Source organism: Poecilia formosa, unplaced genomic scaffold (genome assembly GCF_000485575.1).
Source record: "Poecilia formosa unplaced genomic scaffold, Poecilia_formosa-5.1.2 Scaffold238, whole genome shotgun sequence".
NCBI lineage: Eukaryota > Metazoa > Chordata > Actinopteri > Cyprinodontiformes > Poeciliidae > Poecilia > Poecilia formosa.
Window position 1 is genome coordinate 399,339 of NW_006800177.1, and position 26,896 is coordinate 426,234.

Sequence of the window (26,896 nt, forward strand, 5' to 3'; positions counted from 1 at the left end):
ATACTGTGTATTTTAATGAATACGGCTTATCATGTTTAACAAAAACGTGAAATACAGCTTCTCACAGATCAAATAGCGACACAAGATCAATAAAACAGGAGGTTTCTATATTGAAATGTCATGACCATGTATGGAAAGTTAAGTGGAGGGAAACTGTAGTAAAAAAAAATCGGAGACACCGACGGAGATGAACTGAAGGCAATCAGAGCAAAAATATTATTATTTCAGTGCCAATGCTCTAGTTTTTACGATTTTTACTTTTTTGCAAATTTTGTAATTCATCTCTTTCATTAAGGTATCAATTTGGCTCCAATTGACTAAAAATACAGACATACATTCCTCGCAAACCTAATGATTGGGTGTAAAAAGGTATGAAATCATCGTTCCTACCAGCAGGGCTGGTGCGGATGTAGACCACTTTGCTCTTGGCGCCGGGCATGTGTTTGTCTTCCACCATGAGGGTGATAGCTTTGACAAAGATGGCGTATTGCGTCCAGGGTTTCAGGCCGGAAAGAAGAACCCCGGGGTCCTTTTCCTTATCTGGCCTCAGTTCCACGTCCACCATGTTCCAGCTGTTGGACCCGCAACCATCCTGCCCTTCAAACTCTGTGATGTTCTGGAACGGCCTACAAAGAGGATTGGTCAATTTGTAATCTTCAGTTAATTGCCCAAAGCGGCAGAAATTCAACATATCCAGAGAAGAATGAGACATTTGCTCTAGCACCAAATCAAAACGGGTTTGTTCAGCTTTTGTTTTTTTTTCCTCCACCGAGTCGTACTTCGAGTTAGATTAAAACAGCAGTGAGTAACTCACGCCTCCTTGTAGTAGACTATAAAGCTGATGAGGTCTCTGTAGTCAGGAGGTCGGTAGCGCTGCCATGTCAGCTTGATCCTCTTGTCGCTGGTGGTGTTGGATGTAAACTGCAGGATGGTGCTTTCACCTAAGAGGGCAGCAAATAGTAAGGCAAGCTCACCAAAAGTACTTCAATCTAAAGTAAGCTACAATTAGTCGTGCAAAGAGTACGTCGCTCTAAACCCTGACATATGGTGCAGAGAGGGGGAATGAGTACATAGGAGGTGTTTGCAAACTGCTCCTAAACTAGAGTAAACTGGACATAGCAATTTAAATGTTTGTGGCTTTTGGACGGAGGTTCGTTTCGACTCTTACAGCTGGCTCTGTCGCCATTGTTTCGGAAGTCTCTCTCTTCAAAGCGGCCCAGGACGCCCGTCTTTTCCCACATCTTGCGGATCTCGGACGTACACAGCTTCGGGTTGGCTCGGAAGAACAGCTTGCCCGCTTTTATGGTCAGGTTGTGCTGCTTCCAGTCCCAAAGGTACTGGAGCTGCTGGTTGTCGAATGCTGAGAAGGCATACGTGCTGGAGGGACAAACCAGATAAACAAGATAGGGAATGCGATTCAGTAACACGGTGCTTCACTCTAAATTTGTGTTTGTAATGAATCATGCCAGACTGAAAGCAAACTCTCTCCTTTTTTTTTTCTTTTTTTAACTCTTCAAATAGACCTGTTTTTAAGTTGGAAGTTTATTGCAAACAGACAAAATCACCTAGTAAGTTATTTTATTAAACCAGATAGGAATTTATGAATCACTGGGTAACATCCAAACATCAAGGAATGGTATAACGTGGACCTTGGGACAGTTAGACTCCAGTGAACTCAAAAGACAAACAGATGAAGGAGGGGTGAAGGCCTCACCACGACCTTAAGAACCTTTCCAGGCACTGCTGGAGATTATGCTGCGTTCAAGGACTGTGTAGACTGTACAATCAAGCAAAACAGTACGACTACCGCCACGCAAAGTGAACAACACACTCACAGCACTTGTTAGTTGACTGTTGGTTGACTACTAGGAACAAGTGAAAATTCTGCCTTCAAACTCTGTCCTGCAAGCAGAGAAGTGAAGGATTTGAGTGAGTTTGGATCAAATTGTGATGACTAAACAAGTGGACCAGAGATTCACCTGGGTAAAGACAAATCCAGCTTGAGAAAAAGTGTCTTAAACATGATGCTTCTCAAAGTTGGTGCCGTGTTTCTGCTAAACGGAATTATGGCCAAAAGGTTCAACCTTCATTTACTCAGACCACAACATTACAAGCATTTGAGAGACCTTAAAATTATTTTTTGCACAATTTATAATGGCTTGGATATTTTTATTTGTAATTAAAGGCTTCCGTCTTGCCTCTCTGTTCCCGAGCCCAGTGCTGTGACATGTAGTACATCTCCAATGTTGCCCTTTTCTTCTTATTGTTTGAATTTTTAAAGAACAACCAGTTCTTGGCAATGTCACTACTGCGCCATATTTCCTCCAGTTTTCTCCTGAGCTTAAAATGAGAAACCACAGCCACATCATCAGATACAAAAAAGATTGTTTTGTGTTTCTCTTACATTTCTTTCTGAAAAATGCCAGTATTTCAATCAAGCTGTGAAGGATATAAATCAGAATTAGGGCTGAAATGATTATCGTGATGAATAGTCTTGAAATAATCGTCAACTAATTTAGCAATAGATTAAGAGATAACTCTAGTATACAGGCTCAAAAAAAGGACGAGTTACAGTAGGCTCGCAAAACATAGTCAGAGCAGTAACTAAGCCAAAACTGGTCAAAACAATATATAGACATTTTGCATTTAAGATAAAAACTTCTTTGGAAATAAAACTATGCCCCTGAAGGGGCATAGTTTTAACTTGCCTAGTTCAAATTCACTACGTTGTTGCATTTTAGCCAATGAAAAGTTTGTTTCCTTATTTAAAAAAAGGAACTGAATTATTTGGTTATTTGCATCACTAATTATTTTCCAATATGATAAATCAATCAATTACTAATTATTGCAGATCTAGTCAGAATCCAAAAATAATTATGGAATCATTTCTAAATATTGTTCCATTTCATGAAAATTATATTTTCATATGGCTGTTTCCTTTTTCAGTAGCCAAAAAGAAAAAAAAAAGAAAAAACGGGTTAGGAATGCTTTGAGAAGCACAACACTTTGACTTTCCCTCCAACTTTCCCAGATCTTAATCCAATCAAGCATCTATGGAATATGCCGGACAAACATTTCCAAGGAGAAGCCACCTAACAACTTAGAGGAATTAAAGGATTTGCTTGCTAACATCCTGGTGCCAGATACCACAGCTTACCATCAAGGATCTAGAGGAGACCATGTCTCGACAGGTCAGGGTTGTTTTTATAGGATAAGGGGGGAGCAAAGTGCTATTAGGCAAGCGGTGAAAAAGTTATGCCCAATCACTGAATGTGCCATTAAAAATCAGATGATCAAGATAATTATTCTAGTTTGTTCCACAGTAACTAGAGAAGCACTCAAAGGAAAGCTTGTCGAGTAGTAATTAGCAAAACTGCAATTGGACAGTTTCAATAAATATAGTTGTATTACTGCTTACAGTGGAAATCTTGTAACTTCGCCTATAAATTCAGAAGTTTCTGCAGCTGAACCATCTCTGAACCACTTGTGGACCTCAACTGGGTCTCTACCATATTCAGGATATGCTATTTACAGGAGAATGTGAGAAAAGGTATTCTGGTTTCCACTCGTGATTCCAAAATGGCTGAAGACTCTATGCATAATCGTTCAGTACATCTAGCAAGATGTACATTAAATCAAATTAAGGAATCCTAACAGTTTGTTTTTTGTTTTTTTTTTACATGATGTCAGTTTCTTATTCGTGTTTGTATATTGAAAGTTCCAGAGTTGTGTACAGTATAATAGAGTAACAGAATAACTGATATCAATTACAAAAAACAATTAATTAAAAACTAAGTAATAAAAACATGCTATCTAAGTCTTTAGACAACTGTCCATCTATATATACCAGACAGACAAAAGATTAAAATGACTAAAACAAACTGATAGAAAAAATGATCAGACCACTCCCAACAAATAAATGAGAAATGGGTAATGGCTATTGGGTAAAAAAAATCAAAGTTCTGCTGGTTTGATTAAGTGTGTGTTGAGTGGTCCTACTCTTCGTGAAGGCTTTCTCCATCGATGTATCTCAGACTTCGGAGGAACGCCAGTGAACTCAGGGTGTGTGAATGTCTGATCCGGACATAACCGGTCACCCTCTGGATCAAACCTGTGAAACTCTCCAGCTCTGCCACCATGTTATCTGAAAACACACACATACACACACAAACGCACGTACACAGAGAGGTTTTAGGACATGTTCCACTTATTTACAGACTGGATGTGCATCTCAGACTTCAGTCATTGCACAGTAAAGCAACACTTGCTTCTAATTCTGTTCTGTTACGCCAGGTGAATATAGAAGCAGCTTATTCAGTAATTAGCAGAACAATTCAAGAAACTAAACCTATTATTCCCTCCAAACTTAAAAAAAATAAACAGAGCTTTTTTTTTGAGATGCATAAATTGATTCAAAAAGGATTCCCAGTTTAGAAACTTCTCAGCCAACTTCCCTATTCTGAAAATCAGAAAATCTCTTTGGTGTATACCGTTTAAACTCAACAATAACTTTTACATCAACCCTTAAAGTAAAAATAAATGAAGTGTGGTGCTGCAGTACTTACGGCCTCTGCGGATGGTGATTTGCAGGTCGCCCTTGATAACAGTGCAGCCTTTGAGAGACTGAGCAGCATCCACAGAGTCGATGACCTTCCCGTCACAAACTTTATCGCACAGGCCATCGCAGGCGGTGCACGACATGCTGAGGGTTACACAGGCAGGTAAAAAGGGAAAGGTGGTAAATGTACACCATCACTATACACTTTGGCAGTCTCCAAAGCTCTCATTATTTCTGCTCATTTAAGATTTTTTTTTTTTTTGTTCCGACTTCACCGTAGGTCACAAACACTGAAAACTTAGGAAACTAACGTGAAGAAAAACCCTTTTCAGGGGAAATTATAGCCTGTAGTGTGTCTTTCAAAAATATTTAGTTACAGCTAGATTATGAAGAACGGGTAAAAATAAATTAGCTACTAGATTCATAAAGTTGGTAAAGAGGAAACCTTGTAGCTGAAATTGCAACAAAACATATTTTTTGTAACAAAGTATTACGTAACAGAGTGACTAAAAGTGGAAGAAAGATTGTACTTTTTTCATGTATTTATGATACAGTTGTGTTCTGTACAGCATATACTTAAAATCCACAAAAAAAAAAAAAAAAAAAAAAAAAAAAAAAAAAAAAAAAGAAGTTTGTGGCTACAACGTGACAAATTGTGAAAGACTATACTTCGGGTTTAACTTGAGTTTACCTGTCAGGTGTGGATCGCGTGTACCCAGACGGACAGTCAGGCATACATTCTCCCCCGTGGATGACGAAGATGTCGAAGTCTGGAAGGTGCACTTTAGAGCAAAAGTCAGCACTGATGCAACGCCAGCCCTCGAACCTGTATGTGCCTGGAGGGCAGTCAGCCACACATCTGCCGTTGTGGTAGTAATGCACACATGCGGCGCATGCAGTGTCGTCGCCCGGAAGCGAGCAGCTGCCCAGACACTGAGGATGGCAGCACTCGCCGTCAGCTGTGCACACTCGCCTTCCACACTTTTCAGGACACTCTGAAGTAAAAAAAAAAAAAAAGTACAGAGAGAGGGAGGAATATTTAATTATTAAGAAAAACCTTCTCTGCATGAACATGTCCCTTTGAAAAAAATAAATAAATAAAATCAAAGGGACATTATAATTGATGGCAGGTGAACTAATAAGGCACACAAAATGAAGCATTGGCAGATGTAAATGCTCACCATGTTTAAATAAAAACATGAAGGACTTACAGGGAAACAAAATCTAAAACTGCCCTTTAAACGTTAACACATACATGAGGGGTTCACTCATCTCTAATATCAGTCAGTAAAGAGGTTCAACATAAAAGCCGGAACATAAGCTGTCCTGCTCAAACTCCTCGCAGGTCAGCTATGATTGTCTGCCATAAAGACAAGCTAACAGCTAATTAAAGTGAATTACAGCATGGCGTTATTCCTGTTCGTTAGTCTGTCAGTTCTGTGAGCAAGGAAGAAGCATATCAAAGAGTGGAAAAAAACTGGAAGAACTAATAAGCCGTCGTTTTTTATTGTCATTTTTTTAGGTCAGCCACAAGCTGTGTTTAAACACAAACTAAACAAAGGGAAGTTTGTAGGAACTGATGCTTAAAGGATGCTGTTGCATGATAGAACGGTGGTTACAACTTCCTGCCTCCATCAAGTCTTTCAAACAAAATAAAGTCTACAAACGAGATATGACGCACGCTGCTGCCTCCTGTTAACGTGTGTAGTTTTACTCACTATGACTTATTTAAAACAAATGAAGGAGTTGGGTAAGTTATACGAACATGATGTCGGTTATATCCAAACATAAAATGCAATATGGAAAATCAAGGATTTTGTTGGTTAATGAATGAAGATCAATTGAGCCAGTTATATTTGCAACAAACAACAGTCAGAAAAAAAACAACCTTTCCTAACTTACTTATAATGCTCTAGATTATCATCTTAGTGTAAAACTGTAATTTAGAGCAAAAGTTAACTTTAAAGGTGGCCTATTATGCTTCCTTGAACATGTTAGGATAAGTGTATTGGTCATACAAAACATGTTCATTACATTTTGAGCACAAACTCATTCTTAGATAATGAGATTTCAGTCCGCTCTGTTCTGCCTAACATGAGCTCCTTTCAAAGGAGCTGTTTTAGGGCCTCCTGTCACTTTCAATCCAAATAAGCTTTTACTGGCCACATCCCCCCACCCCCAACTCAAAGTTTACCATCACACGTGAAAATGGCTGCAAACAGATGTGCAATTACACAACCACGCATCTTTGAAAAGCAGAAGGATCGCGCCCTGCTCAACCGACAAGAATGCAGCAAGTGGTTTCTGAATGGTAACAACAACAAAGTCTTTTTTCCAGCAGCCATTGTACAGAGCACACATCTGTACAACTAGCTGACCAAACAATGCTGGAGCTTTGCTTGGGTTGCTAGGTGACATAGCTGGTGTTGCCTGTCAATTGTCACTCGACAATCGGGAGATGTATGAAACGGCTCATTTTCTAGACACCAAAAAAAATCTCAATTTATTCATTAGTGGGGGTTTTTTTTTTAAGTGCTTAGGCTGTTTTTTGAAGCAGTTGAGAACCAAATGGAAGCATTAAAATACATCTATTTGCTATAGATTTTGCTATGATTTATATTTAGAAATACTGTCTTTCTTTGTGAGGGGATGATCCTCAGCCCCTCCTCCTGACTGACTCTGAAACCAATCAGAACCTCCAGACTGCATGGTCTCACCAACCATTCAGGGGCTGTTTGTGCTCAGCAGGAGGAAGCCAGTGCTGCATTTTCTGGCACAGAGTGTTCTTTCCCTGAAACAACCCCTCACCCCCCTCCACTTTCCAACCCGGGACTCCATCTCATCCTCTGACCTCTTCTGATGAGGCAATGGCTGGCAGAAAGGTGTCATTTATTACAAAGCAAAGCCTCGGCCCCACAGAGAGAGCTATGCTGAATCCCTGAGTGAAGTTTGTTGCAGGCCTGAGCAGCCAGTCTGTTGCCCTCCTAAGTACAACCCTGACTGATGGTGAAGGTCGGAGAGACGTGGATGGGTCACGGAGTACGCAGCAGTGTACAACAGCCTTCCACCGGACGCCTTAAAAATAATGAGTTCCAGCTTTTATCCTCCTTGCTACACTGCCACGCACTTTCGACAAGTACTGCAGTCTTTAAATTTTCTGGGCATGACGCTGTAACAGCTGTATGGGAGGGTTTGAACACCCTGATCAGTCCAATGGGACGTGGGTTGGACTTTCTGAGGTAGCCCCAAAATAAAAGGCCAAGGATGTGTGAAATGGAGAAGATGGAGCTGGGATTTTAAGGGGCCTCTGATCTGAAAACTTTGTATTTCATCACAAAATTTTACTGCATTTACTGTGATGAAAAAAAATAATAAAGCTTCATCGCAGTCTTTTAGGATACAAGTCTATCAATGCTCACATGAGAAATTAAATAAATTTATATGCTCTCTTTCTGTACCATTTTAGCACAGAAGTTGTTTTATGATCCAAATTTTATTGCAGACTCAGATTTTAAAATTCTCCAATATATTTTTGATAAGATAACAGAATTCAAATTTATCAAATAAAAAAAAATGTAGTTGGATTCCAATTTGGCAGTATGGTAAATAAATATTTCAAAGATCTTTAAGGCATCTGGGTTAGTTCAAGTCTGTTGAAAATCTACATCACTTAGATTTGTCAAATCAGGCTAAAGTACGTACTAAATTATTTGAAGTGTTTATTTGCAAAAAAAAATAAATAAATAAATAGTTTTAATGGGGGGGTTTTAACCACAGATTGAGTGTAAAAATCTGATTGGAGAGAAATCAGTACAGTGGACAATTTTTACGTTTTGGAACAAGAAGTTATAATCTCTGGTAACTGAGTTATTTTTGAATATTAAATGATACTTTTATTTTTTATTTTTACATTTTATCCAGACTGGGGACATGATAAAAAAAAAATTCAATACTTTTCTCGACTTCTTTAGATGGTGTAAGACACCAACATTACAATTCATGACAATGTTTTCTTTTCAGTGGATGTGATTTGTCTGACTTTTATTTTTGTTTCAAATGGATACTCATGGTTGCTGTGAACCATTTCTTTCCCTCTTCTGTTCACCTGTCTTACAATTTCCACTTTACCTCAACAAATACAAATATATTAATACATAAAACTAGTACTAAGAATCGGGTTTTAAAATAGGAGATACCCACAGCATGAACTGTGGAAAGTTACCAGACAGCAGATTGTCCCTGTGTTTATGGAGCTTGGTCTACTGGACTCCATTCTGGTGAGGTAAGCACTTCCACTAACCGTCGAAAAAATCCCCAGCTTAATAAAAGAAAATACTCAGAATTAGGTGTGAAAGTGCTATATTTTAATGAATAAAAGTAGAAGATGCATGACATAGGCCAAAACATATGTTCAACTTAGGTTATTTAATTTGCAAAGGAACAGGCTGTGCTTCACATTCTGTTGAAAACGTTTCTGTTAGTTTGAGGGTATGACTACTATCAGTGCTAATCCACAAGGAATGTGTGTAATGTGGCAGTTTAATAATAACCTTCTAATCCTATTATTTTGTCTTTGTTTCTATGACCTTCGCTAACCGGGACCCTAAAAGATTTAGACTTATAAAGCACACGTGTCACATAAATGCACAATATTCAAATCATGTTCACCACATTTTTAACCTCAAGAGCCTTTTATTGTTCAACATTTCTGGATCAAGAACTAAAAAGACAATGATCACCTAAATAATGTTACAGTTTCACTATAATTTTATTGATACTCCATGGTGCAGGATTTGTTTAATTAATGTTCACTTAAAAGGAAACAGTAATAGAGCAGTAATAGACCAGTATTTGGAAAAAAATAAGCCTTTATTCAAATGTAAAACTTGCAAAGTTATAACACCGACTTAACACGTTATTTTATTGATGCAATAAATCTGGGTTACTCTGCAATCTAGATAAAATTAACCTAGAGCCTAAGTAAACTGCTCCATATGTAAACATCTTCGGCAAGAATAAGTTGAGTCATACCTGCGCTTAGAAACTGATGACAAAGCAATGTCTTAGGCGATCAGTTGTCAAAGCATAATAGTGGCTTATTGAGCCTAGTTAACCCTTGCCTTGAGGTTAATACACAGGGCAAGCTACCATCATAAATATACCATATTTGCATGTAGTTACAGCAGCGTGCTAAAGTTTCAGACACTAAAGCTCTGCTGTAGTAATGGCTATTTAAAAGTTGCATCAATGAAGAGAGCTTAAAAAGTCTCTCCTATCCATTCGTTTAACATCAAACTCTCAGGGTGTGTGATAGAGATACCAGTTGTGAGCTAAAAGATAAACGCATTGCATTAAAACAACAAGACGAACTGGCTGGAAAAATACAACCAGTCAACAGCCAAGTGGCAGGAAAATGTCTGGGCTTTTGCATCAAAACAGATCTTTTCCAGTCGACACTTGGCTCAAAAAATGTGGAACACATAAAACAAACAACAAAAAAAAGATCTTCACAGTGGTTGTTTACAGTAAATATCCTGCTGGTTTATTCATCAAAACTGACGTTTGACCTGCCTGTAAAAGTTCAGAATGTAAAACCTGTCTGTTTCCTAATCCACGTTTTTCAGCACTTGTCCCTGGGTGTGATAAGGCATGCCCCACGCAGGAACAACATTCCTATTATGACAATCCAGGCTTTGGTAGTGTAGAATACACAAAAACAGACGAGAGCAGATGTCTAGACAGATGAGAGCACAGTCGATTCAAAAACATTGATAGAGTGTTTTATTTTCCTTCGTTCAAGCCAAACTAACCTCCAGTCCAGTGGTTTGAATAACAGAAAGTTACACACGGACTTCTCATTTGTAAGAAATCTTCTGGTCAAGTCAACAATGCTTATGTATTGGTTATTTTCCCAGGTAATAAAGAAAACACAATACGGCAATAACTGTGATGTAAGTTTAACTCTAAAATCCTTGGCAAATTAGAAATGCGGAATGGGACATTTTCCTGATCTGTGTATTTCTGAAAATTAAACTAGTGTTTAGTAGATTTTTAATATGTATATTTGCAAAAAGAAGCTGATTAAAGAGGTTCCCTTCATGATTTCATGAAAAAAAAAGTTTGATCTGAGGCCTCTAAAGAGGAAGTACAGAATGTCTTCTAGGCTAAATTAGACCAGAATTTCTGACAATTTGGCTCGGTATTATTTTTGACTAGATCAAATACCATGACAGAAGATGTGAGTGGGCCTTTAAAGCTTTCTTAGTTTATGTCTTTGCGTCAGTAATAATTTGCACTAAGTTTCCGAGTCTTTATATCAAGCACTACATTCACTATTGTCTATAGTGCAAAACTTACATGACTTCAAACCTTGGTCAGGGATATTCATCATTTTATGTGAGGATAAGTAAAAATAAAAGTGTTGCTACTTTCTTTAGACTAAAGAAAACTTGTTCCTCAGATTATTAACAAATGTACATTATTGTATATTTTTGAAAATTGTTTAGGTTTTGGTGCTATAATGAACAAAAATAAATCTTTATTGGTTTACTGAGGATTTACTTGTGCATTACTTCTTACTTAGTCTTTCATTCACAACTTTGCCTACAATCAGGATACCTGTGGTTATAGACAGCTGTAAGTAAAGCTATAACTAGAAAAGTTTGAATTTTAAAGCAATAAAGATATCCAATTACTAACAAAAACAAATAGACTAGAGCATTGCAGCATAACAAGCTAAAAATAACTGAGGTTTCCAGAATCTACAACAGCTTTTCCCCAACTTTTTATACTTCAATGTCATCCCAGTGTCCCCCAGTTCTCAAGCTGTATTGGGAAATAAAGTGTTCCAGTACAGAAAAGAAATTTGATAATATACTGAAAACTCAACTGTGTTCACAGCCTTACACAAAGCATGATCTGTTTTGGCCAGACTGTGAGTCTGTGTGGAGTGTCGCTCACAGACTCAGTCATTCAAGAAAAAGTCTACCAGAAGTGTGTTTGTTTGTGTGAGTGGTGTCTGCAGGCCAATTCAAATGAGCACATGGGTCTGGATTCATTAGCAACATAACACGATTGACCTCAACTGTCCTGTTTGCAACGCATACCTATAGGAAAACAGACATCGCAACAAACTGGCCATTTCATCAGGGGAAATGCAAGACACAAACCGCCATCCAGCCAAGTCTGACAAGACAGACTCCACACAAAGTGCTTTCAGCAATACAGACAACAGAAAATAAGCAGGCATCAATCAGGAAAGTGTTTGTGTTTGGATCTCCAACATCCGTGAACAATCCAAATTGCTATATTTCTTAACATAAACAGACATTGTGCCAAAATTACACAGTGCTTCCCAGAATCATTTTTGGTAATGTGATCTCATCGGGAAGCTTTGGCAATGTGTCCAAGGCAGTTTGCTAATTACTTAATCAAGTTTTTCTTTATAGTTTCTAAAAACTTGTAAAGCATTTGGATGGTTGCAAGTGAAAAACAAATCTGTTGTATAGTGTTGTTATTATTCAAACAAATGACTTCTCAAGTGTCTTATAGTTTAACCACAAGGAGTTATTTATTTGAAGCAAGAGGCATAAAATGCAGCTATAAAAAGCTAAAATTCAACAAGGACCCCAAAAAACGGAGCTACTTCTAGATCTTATACTCACAAATGTTACTGACTGTGGGGATGTGTTCAAACCTTGAACTGGCAGTACTACCAGCAGCTCTGGTGCAGAAAAAGTGGTGCTACTGCAGCGCTAGTTCCTAGCTTAAAGCTCCCACAAGAGGGAAGGGCTTTCATTAAAACTTACAGAGGGGGTCTTTAAACACTCCCAATTAAACATTAAAACTCCCAATTTACTTTTGATTTTATTTGCCTAATTTTAGACAAACATGATAAAAAAAATTGACCAATACAAAATCTGATTAGCTCTCCCATTTGTTTCTTTTGATATCAAAAAAGATATCAAAAGAGAGTTGGCGCAAACTTAGATTGGCGCATTGACCAATCTAAGTTGGTCAATGCGCCGTACACAGCTGCGACTGGCCATATCCTCTACTAAATCTATTAACTTTATTGCCAGCTTAGTTTTTCTTTTTTTTTTTTTTTTTTTACACAGTTGGACACTCAGTTCAACAACAGATTGTGATCATCATAATTTTTTTTTTTTTTTTTTTTACACAGTTGGACACTCAGTTCAACAACAGATTGTGATCATCATAATCTAAACTGCGTCTACTTTTCGTTTGCAGGACAGTTGTCAACAAACCAGTTGAAACTGCAACATCAGGGTTACATCTCTTTTACTACAACAAAATGACATATTTAAGTTGCACATTTTGTTATTCACCCTGCAAGCTGACAATAAACAAGAATGTAATGGCATGAAAATATTTTTCATCATAAGAAGTGAGCAGCACAACAGAAGAAAGAGCCAAAGTACAGTGATGTAGTGGTGTACTCTACAGACAAAAACCTTATTTTTTCCTGTGCATATAGCAAATTAGACATACATTTAGATTAACCTTTTAGCTTCACAGGAAGGTTTGCACCCAGATGTGCTTTCTACTCAAAATTAATGTGCTAGAAGGCCAGCTTCTAAAGAGAGAAATATCAACCTTGTTGTTTTGTAATTTATATACCTTTTTGTTCAAGTTGTTTTGATAAGGACCTTGCACCAGAAGGCATAGCAACATAAATAATTATGTTTTTCATCTCTAATCTAAAAGTGAAGGTTGAAAGACGAGAATAAATGGGAAAAAAAAACCCTAAGCAACCTAAGGTTAAAAAAACCTAAGCAACAACTAAGCAAACAGCTCATACATCCCCACAACAACTTTTCTCCACTTACTGTAATTCTCTTAGGTAACCTTGACACGGTAGCCAGTATTATTCACAAAACAATGATTGTGGTATTTTTATGAGTCACAAAATCTGAACCAGGATCTGAAAAACAAAAAACTATTTTGTTCAAGTTAGTCCAAACAGAGTCTTTGGTGAGTCTTAAGGAAGTTGCTGGGAACAAGCATCTGAGCTGAGCTGACTCTATAGCACAATTACAGACTAAAGGAATCTCTGGCATCTCTGTTGGCTGACTTGAAAAGACAAGGCTAATCAAATGTTGCGCACCCCCCCACCACCCCAGAGGCTTTAGAGGAGCCACACGATAGCAGGACAGGGTTTACCCAGAAAGCTATCACATTAGCTGTTTCTTGATACCTGCAGCTTTGTGTTGAAATAAGATGAAAACGGATATCACAACTGATCTGGCGTCAACATGACAAAAAGAAAATGAGAAGAAAGTAAAAACAAAGAAAACAATGGAACAATGTGACTGTCACTTCCTTTAGTCATATCCAATAGTGGTTTTTTCATAAAAAGTGATTCCAGTACAGTCTATAAGGGTGTACTAGAAATCCTGAGATACTTAAAAAATGATTGACAGCGCACCACACCCATTATTGGCCAAACCAATTTCATGGTTTTATTTTAAACCATGAAATTGCTTTTATTTTCTCTCCCCATATTTGTTTTACTTTGTCCAATTTTTTTTCTATTAAACATTAAATGGAAGATGGAAACACAAATGGGAGGAAGGGTAAAAAGTGTCAAAGAAAACACCAGCCACAATTCAATTGTTTTAGAATCATTTTTAGCCTTGCACTTTATTTTAGCCTAGCATCATTTTTTTAGTTTGCTCTAATTTTAAGAGAAAGAGATGCCAAGTACCAGAGAAATGCTGCATTAATGTGGAATTTAAGCAACTTCTAAACAAATGTTATATTAAGGACCTTTTAATATGCTTGAAATAACATGCAACATTATGCAGATGTACTGCCTGCACAGGTAAAGATTCACTCATCTCAGCATGCAAGATGCTCGAAGTGGCCGACACAGCAGACTTGGTCTGTTTTCTGATTAATTTAGCTAATAAGTATATATATAATCCCTTGGGAGTAGCAATTAACTTTGTGAGCCAGGTAAACATTAAGTGTGGAAAAGAAGAAAAATAGATGGTGATGGCATAGCAAGAAGTACCTAAATTTTATCCACCAACTCTAATAAGTGTAGAATATATGCATCTTCAACAACATGCATTGTAAATGTGCTTAACTTCTCCATGTTTGCACTTAAGCAGAAATCAGTTTTGAACAAGTCAACAAAGCAATATAAAATAAAGCATGAGAAGACTTTAAAACCCACATTTATGTATTTGTTTTTGTTTTATAAATTAGTAAAATATCCCAAAATTATTATACTTACAAACTCGACGACTCAACTTTAGTGATGAGTTGAAGTAAATGTGTGTTGATATTGAGGAAAAACTGTGCATCAAAACAAGCTGGTCAAATATTTTAAAATCTGTGAAGTGCACATCTTTGATTTCTTACTATGTTGACCACTACCACCCACACAGACCATATATCTGCATTGTCAACATTCCCTTCCCCTGCGTATTTGCTGTGAGGGAGGACAGAAGTATCCCAGGAATTTGACGAAAAAGATGAATGAGGCAAAGTATCTTAATGGCAGCCTGAAAACATGCAGGCTAGACCAGAATTCAAGGCCTGAATGTTTGGTACTTTAAACTAAACATCTTCTGATGTTCAAAAATATTTTTCCTATACTATAAAGCTATTCTTTTCCAAACCTAAACTTCTAGACATTTTTCTGCCTTTTATAACTTTCTAGGCATTATTTGTGGATTCCATGAATATTTTAATTGCGGTATAGGACAATTTTGTCACATTTTTTAACATCTAGACTAATTTCCATTTCAAAATCTATAACTTGGACTTCACAAATAAGGATTGGAATATCAGATACATAATGCAGATGCTTTAAAGTCACAGCTTGTGAAATTTGATACTTTAATTTTTTTGTAAAGTCATAAAATTGACTCTTTGCCGATCTGTTTGGCATTCAATCTAAATTTAAAGCTGCCGAGGGACTAATCCTGAGACAATAAAAAGGTGGCCAAAGCCAGTCTTTTGATGATATGATCAAAGATGCAATGTAGTAAAATCACAAGGTCACAAAAACTATGTGCCATGTCAGGGTATTTTCATTTCATTCAATGTGTGGGCTCAAATTTTTTGCGAAAAAATATCAATAAGGGGAAATTGTTGGTCAAAAAGTATGCAAATAATTTTGAACAAAAACTGTGCATGCTTGAGGGGTGAAATGTCTATGGAGGAAGAGAAGAAATCCAACTCCCTTCCAATCCAATACAAGTTTATCATGTTGACAGATTAATAAACATGTACATTTGCCTTGTAAGAGTAGTTCATTCGTAAGTAAATAGTAAGACACAGAGTTTAGATGATTTTTAGCTTGACTGGGCCGATTTGTGACAAGTTGGTTGGAAACTTGGCCTTTAGTACTGAACCAATTTTTTATGGGTCAGCAAACATAGCTAAGAACTAAGAAGTTACATTAACATGTTTCTGTGAAGAAGCAGTGATTGTGAATGAGGAGCTTAAAATAAATGTAAAAATGAGAATGAAATGTTTAAAAGGTTTCCCTGAAATCTTATATCATGCTATAATATTACTCCCTCATCAAAAACATACCTGGAGTGTTGATTTTATTCTCTTGTGTATGTTTGAGAAATCCTTCAATCGCCATGGCAATTATTTTGGGTGCATAAAAGCTTGGTCTCACCAAGCACCGCCCTTTCCACTCTGCTCCTTCACACTATGGGCAGCAGCAATGAGCAAACACCTGGTGGAACTGCACATCTGCTGAGCTAATCACACAAACTACTTATCAGTGTGATGCTCCTAAGATCATTGTTGAAGGCTTAATGGAGAAACCTTGTTGCGATGACGTGCTAAAGGTGGAGTGTCGTAAAGAAAAGGAGCTTCTTAAAGTGATAGAGGTCCAATTTCAAGGCGCTAAGTCAAAGTTCTTTTAAGTTATGTTTGATATATTCAGTATCTTTATAACAACTGAAAGTATCAGTTACTTGATTGTGCTACAAAAGTTAGAATGGGCATGGAAAACATTTAATTAAAACCCATTTAATTAAAACTGGAATCAGTTGAAATGATCACCGCTTCTCTAGTAGGCAGTTCTCAACTACCCTAACCACACACCACCTCTATGTTTGGACAAATGGGAAGTCATTTAAATAACACTAAAGCTTATAAGACATAAGACATATTTAACTTGTTTTCCATAAAACTACTCAAATCACTGAAGCAAAATAGTGGAAAAAGCCATTATAAAAGTGTGCCAACTGCACAGCTTCAAATCCACAAACCAAAGACTCATCTGAATCTCTGGTCACAGCTCATCCCCACATGACGGTGTTAACAGAGGACAATTAAAGGCCACATAATTACAGTCGGCTCTTCAGCACAGCCAAACCCGTAATGTTTTCTTCCAGGAATTCCAGGGATGGGTGTGACTGTTCACCAAAAGCAGTCGTGGATGGTACACAAAGCAGCAACTATAATTTACAAGTGCTGGCAGTCTCAGAGTTATGGGTCCGGGGTCTGTGAGAAGCTGTGCACAATCATGCTCGTGAGGGCTGTACGCTGCTCTGTATATCTGTTATTGATGTATAAATGCATACTATGGAAACCAAAAATATTACATTAAAGGGCATAGTACCATTCTTTGCTCAAATTGAAACAAATTCCTTTATTGAAATGTTAATATTGGCTGAAACGTGCTCCTCTCACTCTAAATAATCACAGAGCATTAGGATAATGTTAGACTTGTGCAATCTGTTTCAATTCTAAATATATGTTGTTGCTTATGGGGACAAAATATCAGTTCTTCAAAACCTCAGAAATTTTATGTTTCAGCCACAATAAGGCATCGACAAGGCTTTTGAATATTTTAAAAAGTTACTTTCAAAACTGCTAAAAAAAATTCCACAACACCAACCCTATGGTTTAAACTCATTTTAATGGTATGTGAAATAAAATGATGTAGCAACTTGAGCTTTTTTATTATTTTTAAAATCTGGTTGTGTGGAGCCCCCAACTCTGTTTTTTGCTGTGCGTTGCTCTCAAGAGCCTAGACAAGTCTTATCATTTTGAACTGTCAAAGGCTGCGAATTGCTACATCATGTTTTGTTTATGTTCAATATGTCATATTTTGTACCAAAAGTGTTTAAAATTCATTTAATAAAATGAAAGAAATTTGGTGTCCATGATGGCACTAAAATAGCATTGACCAATGTTGGTCATGTTTTAAAATATATTAGTTTGATAAGGAAAACTGGGCCGATATAGAAAACAGTTTTTTTCCTTCATGTTGTTATCGTTTGTGTTTCTGAAGGGAGATGGGGATTGTAATGTGGTATTTGTTTGGTCATGTGACAGTACCAGTAAAGCAAGACTGTGGGGTGTTTAAAGCAGAGAGTCAGTGGAGGGGTTGTTTTTTTTTTCACTAAGTTGAAGGTGTAGGAAAAAATATATTTTTTTACAATATCACAAAATATTTGTTACACCATTATACCATATTTTATCTCTTCTAGGTTACTATAATCCATGTGTAATCACAATTTTCACCGGCCGATGAAGACTATGCTTTAATAAATAAAAAGGCAAAATTTAAAAATTTTATTATAGGTGTGCAAATCAAAATAATTTTTTAGTCTTGGTGTTTAAAACACCGGTTTAAGACATCATCTCGATTATATATTCACAGCCTCATAGTTAAGTAAAACTTTTGTGTGAGCAGGGCTTTTGATAGTAAAAATGAATTTCAATTTCTGTGCATTTTAGATGTGATCATACTAATACGCTAAAATAACTTTGAATTAAATACAATTTGACAGTACTCAACTTTATCGTAATTTTCCAAAATTCCAATCAGATGTGTGTGAAATTCACTTGTCCAATCTTTTGTCTTGTGTGAGATCTTAGCTGTTTAATCTTTCAAACCAGAGATTCAACCACAAGCCAAGACACAGCCCCATGCTTTGCACATTTACTTCCAGATTGGCACATATTAATACAGACAGCATATGCTGGTATTCTGTACATGAAGGTATGGAGCTAATAATAAGCAGATATTAGACAGACATCAGTGGGAACTGCTAGTCACGGGGATTCCTTTAACCTTTAGCACTGGGCCACGCAAGTCAGTTTATCTTTTGAACTCTTTGCAGGAGCTCGACTTCTCTGACTTTTATAATCCCTGATATAAAACATCCCTGGCTTGTGCCCCATGGCCTCACGGCACATACAAACCCCCAACACTGTTAATCTGTGCAAAATTCTTATGCAGTCCTTCATGGGCATACTTGTAGTAGTGCCATAACACAAAATGGTTGCCTTGTGCCTATCATAATTTTTAGCTTTTGTACTGCAATACTAAGAGCCTGTAATGCAAATCAATTATAAAAAAAAAATTGTGTGTTGGTGATGTAACCTGCAACATTTCCCCCTGACCTTAATTTAATGACACTTTTATTTTATTATGGACATTACTAAAGTGTGTTTCAAGATACAAAACCATGTAGTTTATTAAAATTCCACTTGTTGACCTTTAGAATGTCACTTCAGGCGATTTCCTCCACTTTACAACCTCCACAGCCTATTAATTTGTTGACTTCCAGTAGTATTAAGGGAATTATTATTGTTAACATTGAAACTCAATCATTAAAGCAAATTCAGAGTGCTGGAGAAATGGCTCAATGCAATGAATCTAGAATGGGTTAAAAACTGAAATCAGACCAAAACAGGTGAAGACTTTGGGTTTTTCAAGGAAGAGAAACTTAATAAGTGGCTCCAGAAATCTGTAATGAACCTTAAATGAACTGAGCTGCTAACAATTGCCTATTTACCTACCAAGTGGTGATGCAGAAGGAGTCAAACAAAACAATCATTATCATCAAATGATTGTTGGATCAACCAATATGTAAACTCTGCTTATACATCTTGGACTTTTTGGATAAAATGTATGTTGGTTTTGTAGTCACTGGTTCCAATTAGATTCTGCTCTAAATGTCAACCTCAGTCCACCATTTTTAACAGCAATATTTTTTGCCACATTGTTTACCAGCTACTCTACAACCAAAAAGGGCTTGTTGTTTCTGTGTCATTTCATACTTTGTAGACTGACTTAACACTGTAATGGTGTCATAAAATTCCTAATATTGATTTTTGACTGCGTTTGTTTGTTCATTTCCTTTTGCAGTTACCATTTAAAACTGCATTTAGAATGACAGTGTTTAATTAAGGTGCTTCGCCAGAGTTCTAGAGCTAACATCATGCCAAATCAGAATTAATCAACTTTTCTGGTACCTCTGACCTACAGGTAAAATTCTTCCAAGCAGTTTCATGTTGGCTAAATAGTCACAAAAGCTATTTTGATTTTAATTCTAAATACCCGCCATTAGCAGGGTTGCAGCAACTTACTGTTTTGATTCTCAGCCATGATTGTTTTGGAGAGCCTTTGTAATTGAGGGGACAGAAGAGGAAGAGTTCTGTGTCTACACAGATACTGTGAAGTTAAGGAGATGAAAATGTCTCAGTTTGCATCAATTTTCACACAAATGAATATCTTTAAACTCCATTTTCATGCAAAGTTATAATCAAATATGAAGATAACCCCAGAGTTTCACTTTAACTGAATTAATTTGCAGTTGTGTTGGTAATTTATGTGTCCTGCCAATCCATTTATATTTACATTACACATATTTGATGCAAAGTTAAAAATTATTGACTCACTTTCTCAGTCCTTTTCTCTCCAATTTTACAAATGAGTTTGTAAAATCTATTCCTGTGCCTATGTCTTACTCAGCAGGAAAAGTGTTTTTCTCATTTGACCACTAAAAGCATTACAAAATTCAAACATTCAAATCTAAAAAAACATGTAAATTACTATGGGCTGGACAATAAATAAATAAAATAACATACATTGTGATAGACATTATCAATATTAATAGATAATACATCTTATAGAATTTTTCAATAAATTTACTAAATTCTGATATAGTACTGCACAGCATTCTGGGGGATGTAGGCAGAGGAAAGGCTTCAGCCCCCTCAAGCTTTCATGGCCAGCTAAACAAGGTTGGTGGCATCAACTAAAAGACTCTATGGTTACCTAGCAACCACCTGTCGATTAACTGGCGTAGCAGAAGTTTCAGGTTTCACCACCGTGCCTCTTAAAAGCTTAAAACTAAAAAAATAACGACGTGGAGTGAAACGTCCGGATAAAACTGAAACTGTCACGCATCAGGTTGGTAGTATTTTATCTATTTAAAAAAAAGAGGGAAAAAAAAAAGAATCAATAATTATTCAGTCTATACTGTCCAGCCCTAGTTATCAATGACCAGGAATGTAGTATATAGGCTGTGAACATTTACTTTTCTTTTCTATACTAATACAGTTGATGGATGAAGTTCATTGAGTCATCAAGACAACAACCCAGTGACTGAAAAACAAATGTAACGAGTGACATGTTGGGTAAAGTGAGTTAAAGCTTAGCAAGGGTGAGAAACAACTCTGAATAACAAAAAAAAACTGTCTTGGTTAATGGTAATCCCTTCAAGCAGGGGTTAACAGATGGCAAAAATTCCTTCCAGTAAATCCCAGACCTACTTGGTACTTTAATTATGTGCTTTCATCTCCTCAGACCATACAAACGGCAGGAAAAAAACATCCCCCCATGCTGTTCAATGTGTGAGCATGTGTGCAGGTCTGCTCTGAGGGACAGAGGTAAAGTGAAACAACATGTTTGCTTCCCAGAACGCGAAGACACAGCATCTCTTTAGAAGAAGCGCATGAGTTATGAATGAGACAACCCCAGATTCCCCAAGAAACAAATGAGGGAAGTAAACACAATGGAGCCCCCACCAGCACAGTTGGAAAACTTTCCCACAGATGGAAACTGGCTTTTTAACCTTCTTTTTTTTTCCCCCCTTTTTCGGTTTTATGAACGAGTTTAGGCTAAAGGCATGCCCCTTTATAGAAACACACTGAGAACAGACTTTGCGTTTTTCCCTTCCTTCATTTACTGATCCAATGAAAAACTGAATGCAGGCACGCAGTGAATGGCTGACTCATGTGTCAGCACAGCAGAAGTCTTGCAAGCAAGGCAGACACTTCAACAAAAGATCCCAGATAACATTACTGAAGCTTGATCCATCCATTTTCTCACACCCTTGCCCCTAGTGGGGTCAGGAGGGGTGCTGGTGCCCATCTCCAGTGAGACATTTTGGGCGTCCCTGGACAGGACAAACAACCCTGCACACACACACTCACACCTAAGGAGAATTGAGAGAGACCTATTAACCTAACAGTCATGTTTTTGGAGGAAGCCGGAGAGAGCCCACGCACGCAAAACGAGAACATGCAAACTGACCCCGCAGAAAGACCATGGGGCTGGGAATCGAACCCAGGACCTTCTTGTTGCAAGGCAACAGTGCTACCAACTGTGCCACTGTGCAGCCCCTGATGCTTGATATAGGCCGTTATTACGGTAGAGGAATGAGAGTGACAACATGGTCCACTGTGGAGGGTATGTTTTCTGCTAAAGCTAAACTGTAATTATAATAAAGTCAATATTAGCATTCCAAGTACTTAAAATTGTTAAATTTTCATCATGTTTCTACATTTGATGAAATGACAGAAAGTCTTGGAATAACCAGTTTTCTTCACCTGTATGGAGCAGAGTCATGTAGCACAGCCCATTCCCCACCTGTTGCTGCACACACTGTCGGCAGGCTGAAAGAACGCTCCTTCACTTTCATCTTCAAAACAGTCAAGACAAATTCTATTGCTTGGATATATTTAGTGAAAAATCTACCACAAGCAGCTGGGTTGAAATGATTAATCAAGTAATAGTGAAGAATTACCTATTTAGTAATTGATTAATCATTAACTGGCGTATTCAGACTTAAAAAGGCCATTTGCTGAAAGAACAGCACACTCAGAGCAGCAATTTACCCAAAACTGAAAGAAACAACAACATTTTGCATTTAAAACAAAAACAAACTGCTTTGTAAATATGTTCTAAACAAAACTCATTAAGTGGCATAGTTTTAGTTTCACCCGTTTCTAATTCTATAAAATAACAAAAATCCCCTATTAAGCATCTTTTGCAATCCAACTATAAATCAGTTAAGCTAAAAAAAATTTGAAAAATAAAAATAAAACAGATCAGTCCTACGCTGTACTGATGTTGAGCCAAACAGAAAGGGCTGAGCTTTTGACATGTTGATGTCAGAAGTATGTTTTTAAGCAGTAGCTGCATCTTTTACTAGAAATGATCGGGCATACACTGAAGAGGGGCTTTGTTATGGCATTTTAGGCAATAAAATGTTTATTTTCTTTTTTTTAAAGCAATTTAATTGTTTATTTTCATCTATTAATGTATTTCTAATGAATAAGAATAGCTGCTGCAAACAGTCGACTTTGATAACGTAGAATTTCATGAATTTATCCATTATCAGTTTGAAACAAATGCAAGAGAGGTCATCCTTTAATGTACTGTGTGCCCTTTGAGTCCAATCAGCAGCAGCTTGTGTTGCTGTGTGTTCTGCTTACGTCAGTCATTTTCTGTCTAAGTCACTGGTTCGTACCTCCTGGGCATTAGTTGTATAAACAAACATGATAGATAAATCTCCTGCTTTGCTGTCAAAATGGGTCGTTTACTTATGTTATTCATCTCCACAGATGAATGAGTTTAAAGCACAAAACTACTTCAAGTTAGACTATAGCCTCCCCAACAACGCAGTCCCTGCAGGGAGGGCAGTTGTGTCGATGTCTGTGATAAATTCTGTTTTGTGGCGGCAACTGATAAGCTGTTCACTTCGTCTGGCACGCTGTCTGGTGAGCCGCTTGAGCATCGTCACGTGGTCGTCCTCCTCCTATTTCCTTTTTGTAATATGCTTAAATGGGGAAAAACATAATATGCCATATTTTTCAAGATGACAAAACATATAGATCATCCGCCAAAAGGTCTCATCTGTTCGGACAGGTTTTGGAAAACAGCTGATAAATCTGACCCAGACACTTTATGGTAAATATGGCATAATCATCGGGATTCCCGAGCCTTGGCATGTCTGCAGTTTCAAAAAACAAACAACCAAAAAAACATTTCACCCAGACACTATGTTAATATTCCTGGCAAGAGGTTGCTCAGAAAATACTGGAGCAGAGGTCCCATGTACAGAAAGCAGTGGATGAAGGGATGATGTCCTCTGTTGAACACTCAAAACGTCCACAGAGCTGTTTGGTTCAATCCAGTCCGTAGCTTTTAATTTTATTTTTCTCCAGTGGCATTTAGACTACATATTGAAATGCTAACATGACATAGCTGCATTTTTTCTGCAGTAGAGTGTTCCAGCATTATTACACTGGATGCATCCCTGCGCAGCTGTTGGACAGACACAATGCCCTTTTATGAGTGCAAGATCACCTATTCTGGAAGGAGTTTAACAAAACATGATCAATAAAACAACCAAGTAAAAACTTAGGAGTCTATTATTGAGAAATGATTCAGTGGGATGTTTGGAAGCCCTAGAAGGCTTAACTTATTTACAAGAAAGATAAATTTTGCTGTTCGGGGCAATTTTTTTTTTAAAGTCACTATGAAAACTAAGGGTGTTTTCACACCCGATAGTCATAGGTTCTGTTCAAATGGGGACCAAAATTGCAACATTTGTTACATTTTCAGCTGGTGCAGTTCGCCTTCACACTGCACTGTGTCAAAAAACCTTTTGAAAAACCTGTTTAGCCCCTTTCCTGTGGTGGCACTGCACAAAGAACTACTGAAGTAAACGACACAAAAACTTCAGAAGAAGACATTGACTGGAACTTTGTTCTTCACAAAATGCTAAAAATGGAGTGGAGTCAAGATTTTAGTTGCAGGATTTCTCTTTTGTCTTTGGTAAAAGACAACAAGTCATTTCTCCTGCTAGCTCTAGAATCTTGCATTTGTTTTAGTTGTATTCACCCAGAATGCCCTCCGCTTTATTTTATGTCCTGCTTTTGAAGCAGTCCCCAGTCCTCTTGGCATTCACATATGCAGTCGAATTGCACCAAAATTCACTTCAACTGAACCAAAGTGAACTCCTAAAGGAGCACAAGCCATCACTCAAAAGGTAACACTGCTTAGAAACTAACTTGAAAGCTACAAGAGGCTAGTCTTCTAAGCATCTGTTGAGCTTATACCACTAGGAATAAAGGCAAAAAATGGTCCAACTCCAGAGTAAGCAAGGTGTGCCGAATAAAGTGTTGACTGTGTATGATGTAGAGGAATCAGGGTGAAATTTGCAGGTGTGCCAGACTTGGACAGGTAAAATATGCAAACGTCCACAAAAAGAAAAGACAAATCAAAAGAACTGTTTAGCTGACAAATGAATAATCACTAGTTTATACTTATGCACGTAGCCTTTCCACATTGGAGAATTAGTATATTACAGCCCAAATAGATGAGATTAAATAACACAGTACCATCAACAGTTAAATAAAAAACTGTCTACGACTCTAATGTAAGCAAAGAAGTAGTGAAATAACCAACACACCAAATATATTCCACTTTCTTATTTCTTTTTCAGCATGCCCACACTCTGTCACTCCAACAACCCACGACGCAGCCCAGGCGCATGTGGGCCTGTCAAACATTTGCATCTTTGCACCTCGTTCCTTCACACATGAATGTGAATGTACAACCGTCCGTGCTGCGAGCGCGTTTGATGCAGAATTGTGCTGCTGCACATACCTACGTGCCAACTCCAGGCCAGTCCTGCGACAGCTCCATGTCACAAGACAGAAAACATTAACATGCTGAGTCTGCAGCAAGGCACAGTCACCAGGGAAACATTTCAGCCTGACACGCACGCACGCACGCACGCACGCACGCACGCACACACAGCCAAAACATGTCGCCTTAAAGGCACCAGCAAAACAAGTTATCTAAAACCCCACATACAAAAACACAAAAGGGAGCTTTTAAACTTTATGTACACAGGCAGAATAATTACAATTTTTAAGGCATTTATCAAAGAAAGTGGAATTAATTGGCCCAACCTCGACTTGTCAGTTACAATTAAAGATAACTACACTTAACAAAACATTTCAGCGTGTTAGACAGCTGCTGATATTTGACACGCATACTCTTAAACTGAAGCAACAAAGACATGGGGAGAGGCTAAATTTGCCTAAGCTAATAAGTTTCTTTAGGCTTCTTCTTTGTGTGACCTTAAGTTGGGTAAACATTTGAGAGAAATTGCAGACCCCACAACCTTCAGCTTTTTTTTTTTTTTGCCTCTCTCTCAGCCAAAACACAGGCATTAAAGTGACGAGCAGCAGGCCATGACTGCAAATCTGTTTATTAAGCAAAAAATTTGGCATCCACACGAATCAGGTCAAAGGCTGGACTGTCTGCACGATCCTGTTCAAATCCCAGATGACATATTATGTGTCAGAGTCGGCTTACCTTTTTGGCAATGATGGGAATTCCAGCAGCGGTAGTTGTAATTGTTGTTGAACATGGTCTTCTTGCACATGGGATTGTTTTCCATGATGCCTGGACAAACGTCACCGCACTCTTTGGACTGCTTATTGCCTGCGATGTAATTGTTGAACTCTGCATCCATGATGAGGGACCAGTCTATGGAGTCCAGGTAGCAGAGCTCTGGGTTCTTCTCAATGCGAATGGCCCCCCGGGTGATGTTCCTCAGGTTGTACAGGCCGATGTCCTTCAGGCTGGTCATCTCAAAGATCACCAGGGCGTAGTTGTAGAAGAGGTTACGGCCACGGATGACGGAGAGGTTAGGGAAGAGCGTGCTCAGGCTGTCCAGGCCTGAAACTCTGAACAGCAGCAGGTAGTCCGTTATCATGGTCAGCTTGGGGAAGCTGAGGGTGCGGAAGACTTCCTGGTTGAAGTTGTTGTTGCTTTTGTCACCTATGAGGAGGATCTGCAAGTAGCCCTCCACCACTGTGCAGTTCTCCAGTTGTCTGAATTCACTTATGTTGTTGCCGATGTCGATACTGGGAGTGCAGACTGCAAGAGGGAGAAACAAAAAAGGAGGTGAGCGGCCACTGGTGCATGCAGACTGAATAAGTAAACAACGCAGAGGTTCTTAAACTGTGGCACAAATAAATACCCACTGATGGTACCTGGGCAACATTTAGAAGTACTCAAGATAAATTTTAGTGTGAATTATTTGCAAAATATGAATAAAATTACTATGATAAAGTGGGCAACAACGAGTCAGAAACTATTCTATTCACCTCTGAAGTCAGAACTTGGGAATGATACTAAACCCAATTCAGCTGTGTTCCCATTCCAAGTTGGAAAACAAATTGGATTTGCTATTTGACACAAGTAGCCAGGCTAACTAATATTAGCAAAAAAAAAAGCAA

General features: G+C 37.8%; 1 protein-coding gene across 1 annotated transcript in view; it reads right to left on the reverse strand.

The window, feature by feature from the left end:
• Nucleotides 1-26,896, reverse strand: part of LOC103149868 (insulin-like growth factor 1 receptor) — a 48,422-nt gene that overhangs the window by 12,758 nt on the left and 8,768 nt on the right. The window contains exons 2-8 of the mRNA XM_007569224.2: nt 25,968-26,534; nt 5,250-5,553; nt 4,566-4,702; nt 4,000-4,144; nt 1,169-1,377; nt 815-941; nt 391-626 (exon numbers count right to left, since the gene is read on the reverse strand). Of these exons, the coding sequence (XP_007569286.1) occupies nt 391-626; nt 815-941; nt 1,169-1,377; nt 4,000-4,144; nt 4,566-4,702; nt 5,250-5,553; nt 25,968-26,534 (1,725 nt within the window). The remainder of the gene's footprint in view (nt 1-390; nt 627-814; nt 942-1,168; nt 1,378-3,999; nt 4,145-4,565; nt 4,703-5,249; nt 5,554-25,967; nt 26,535-26,896) is intronic.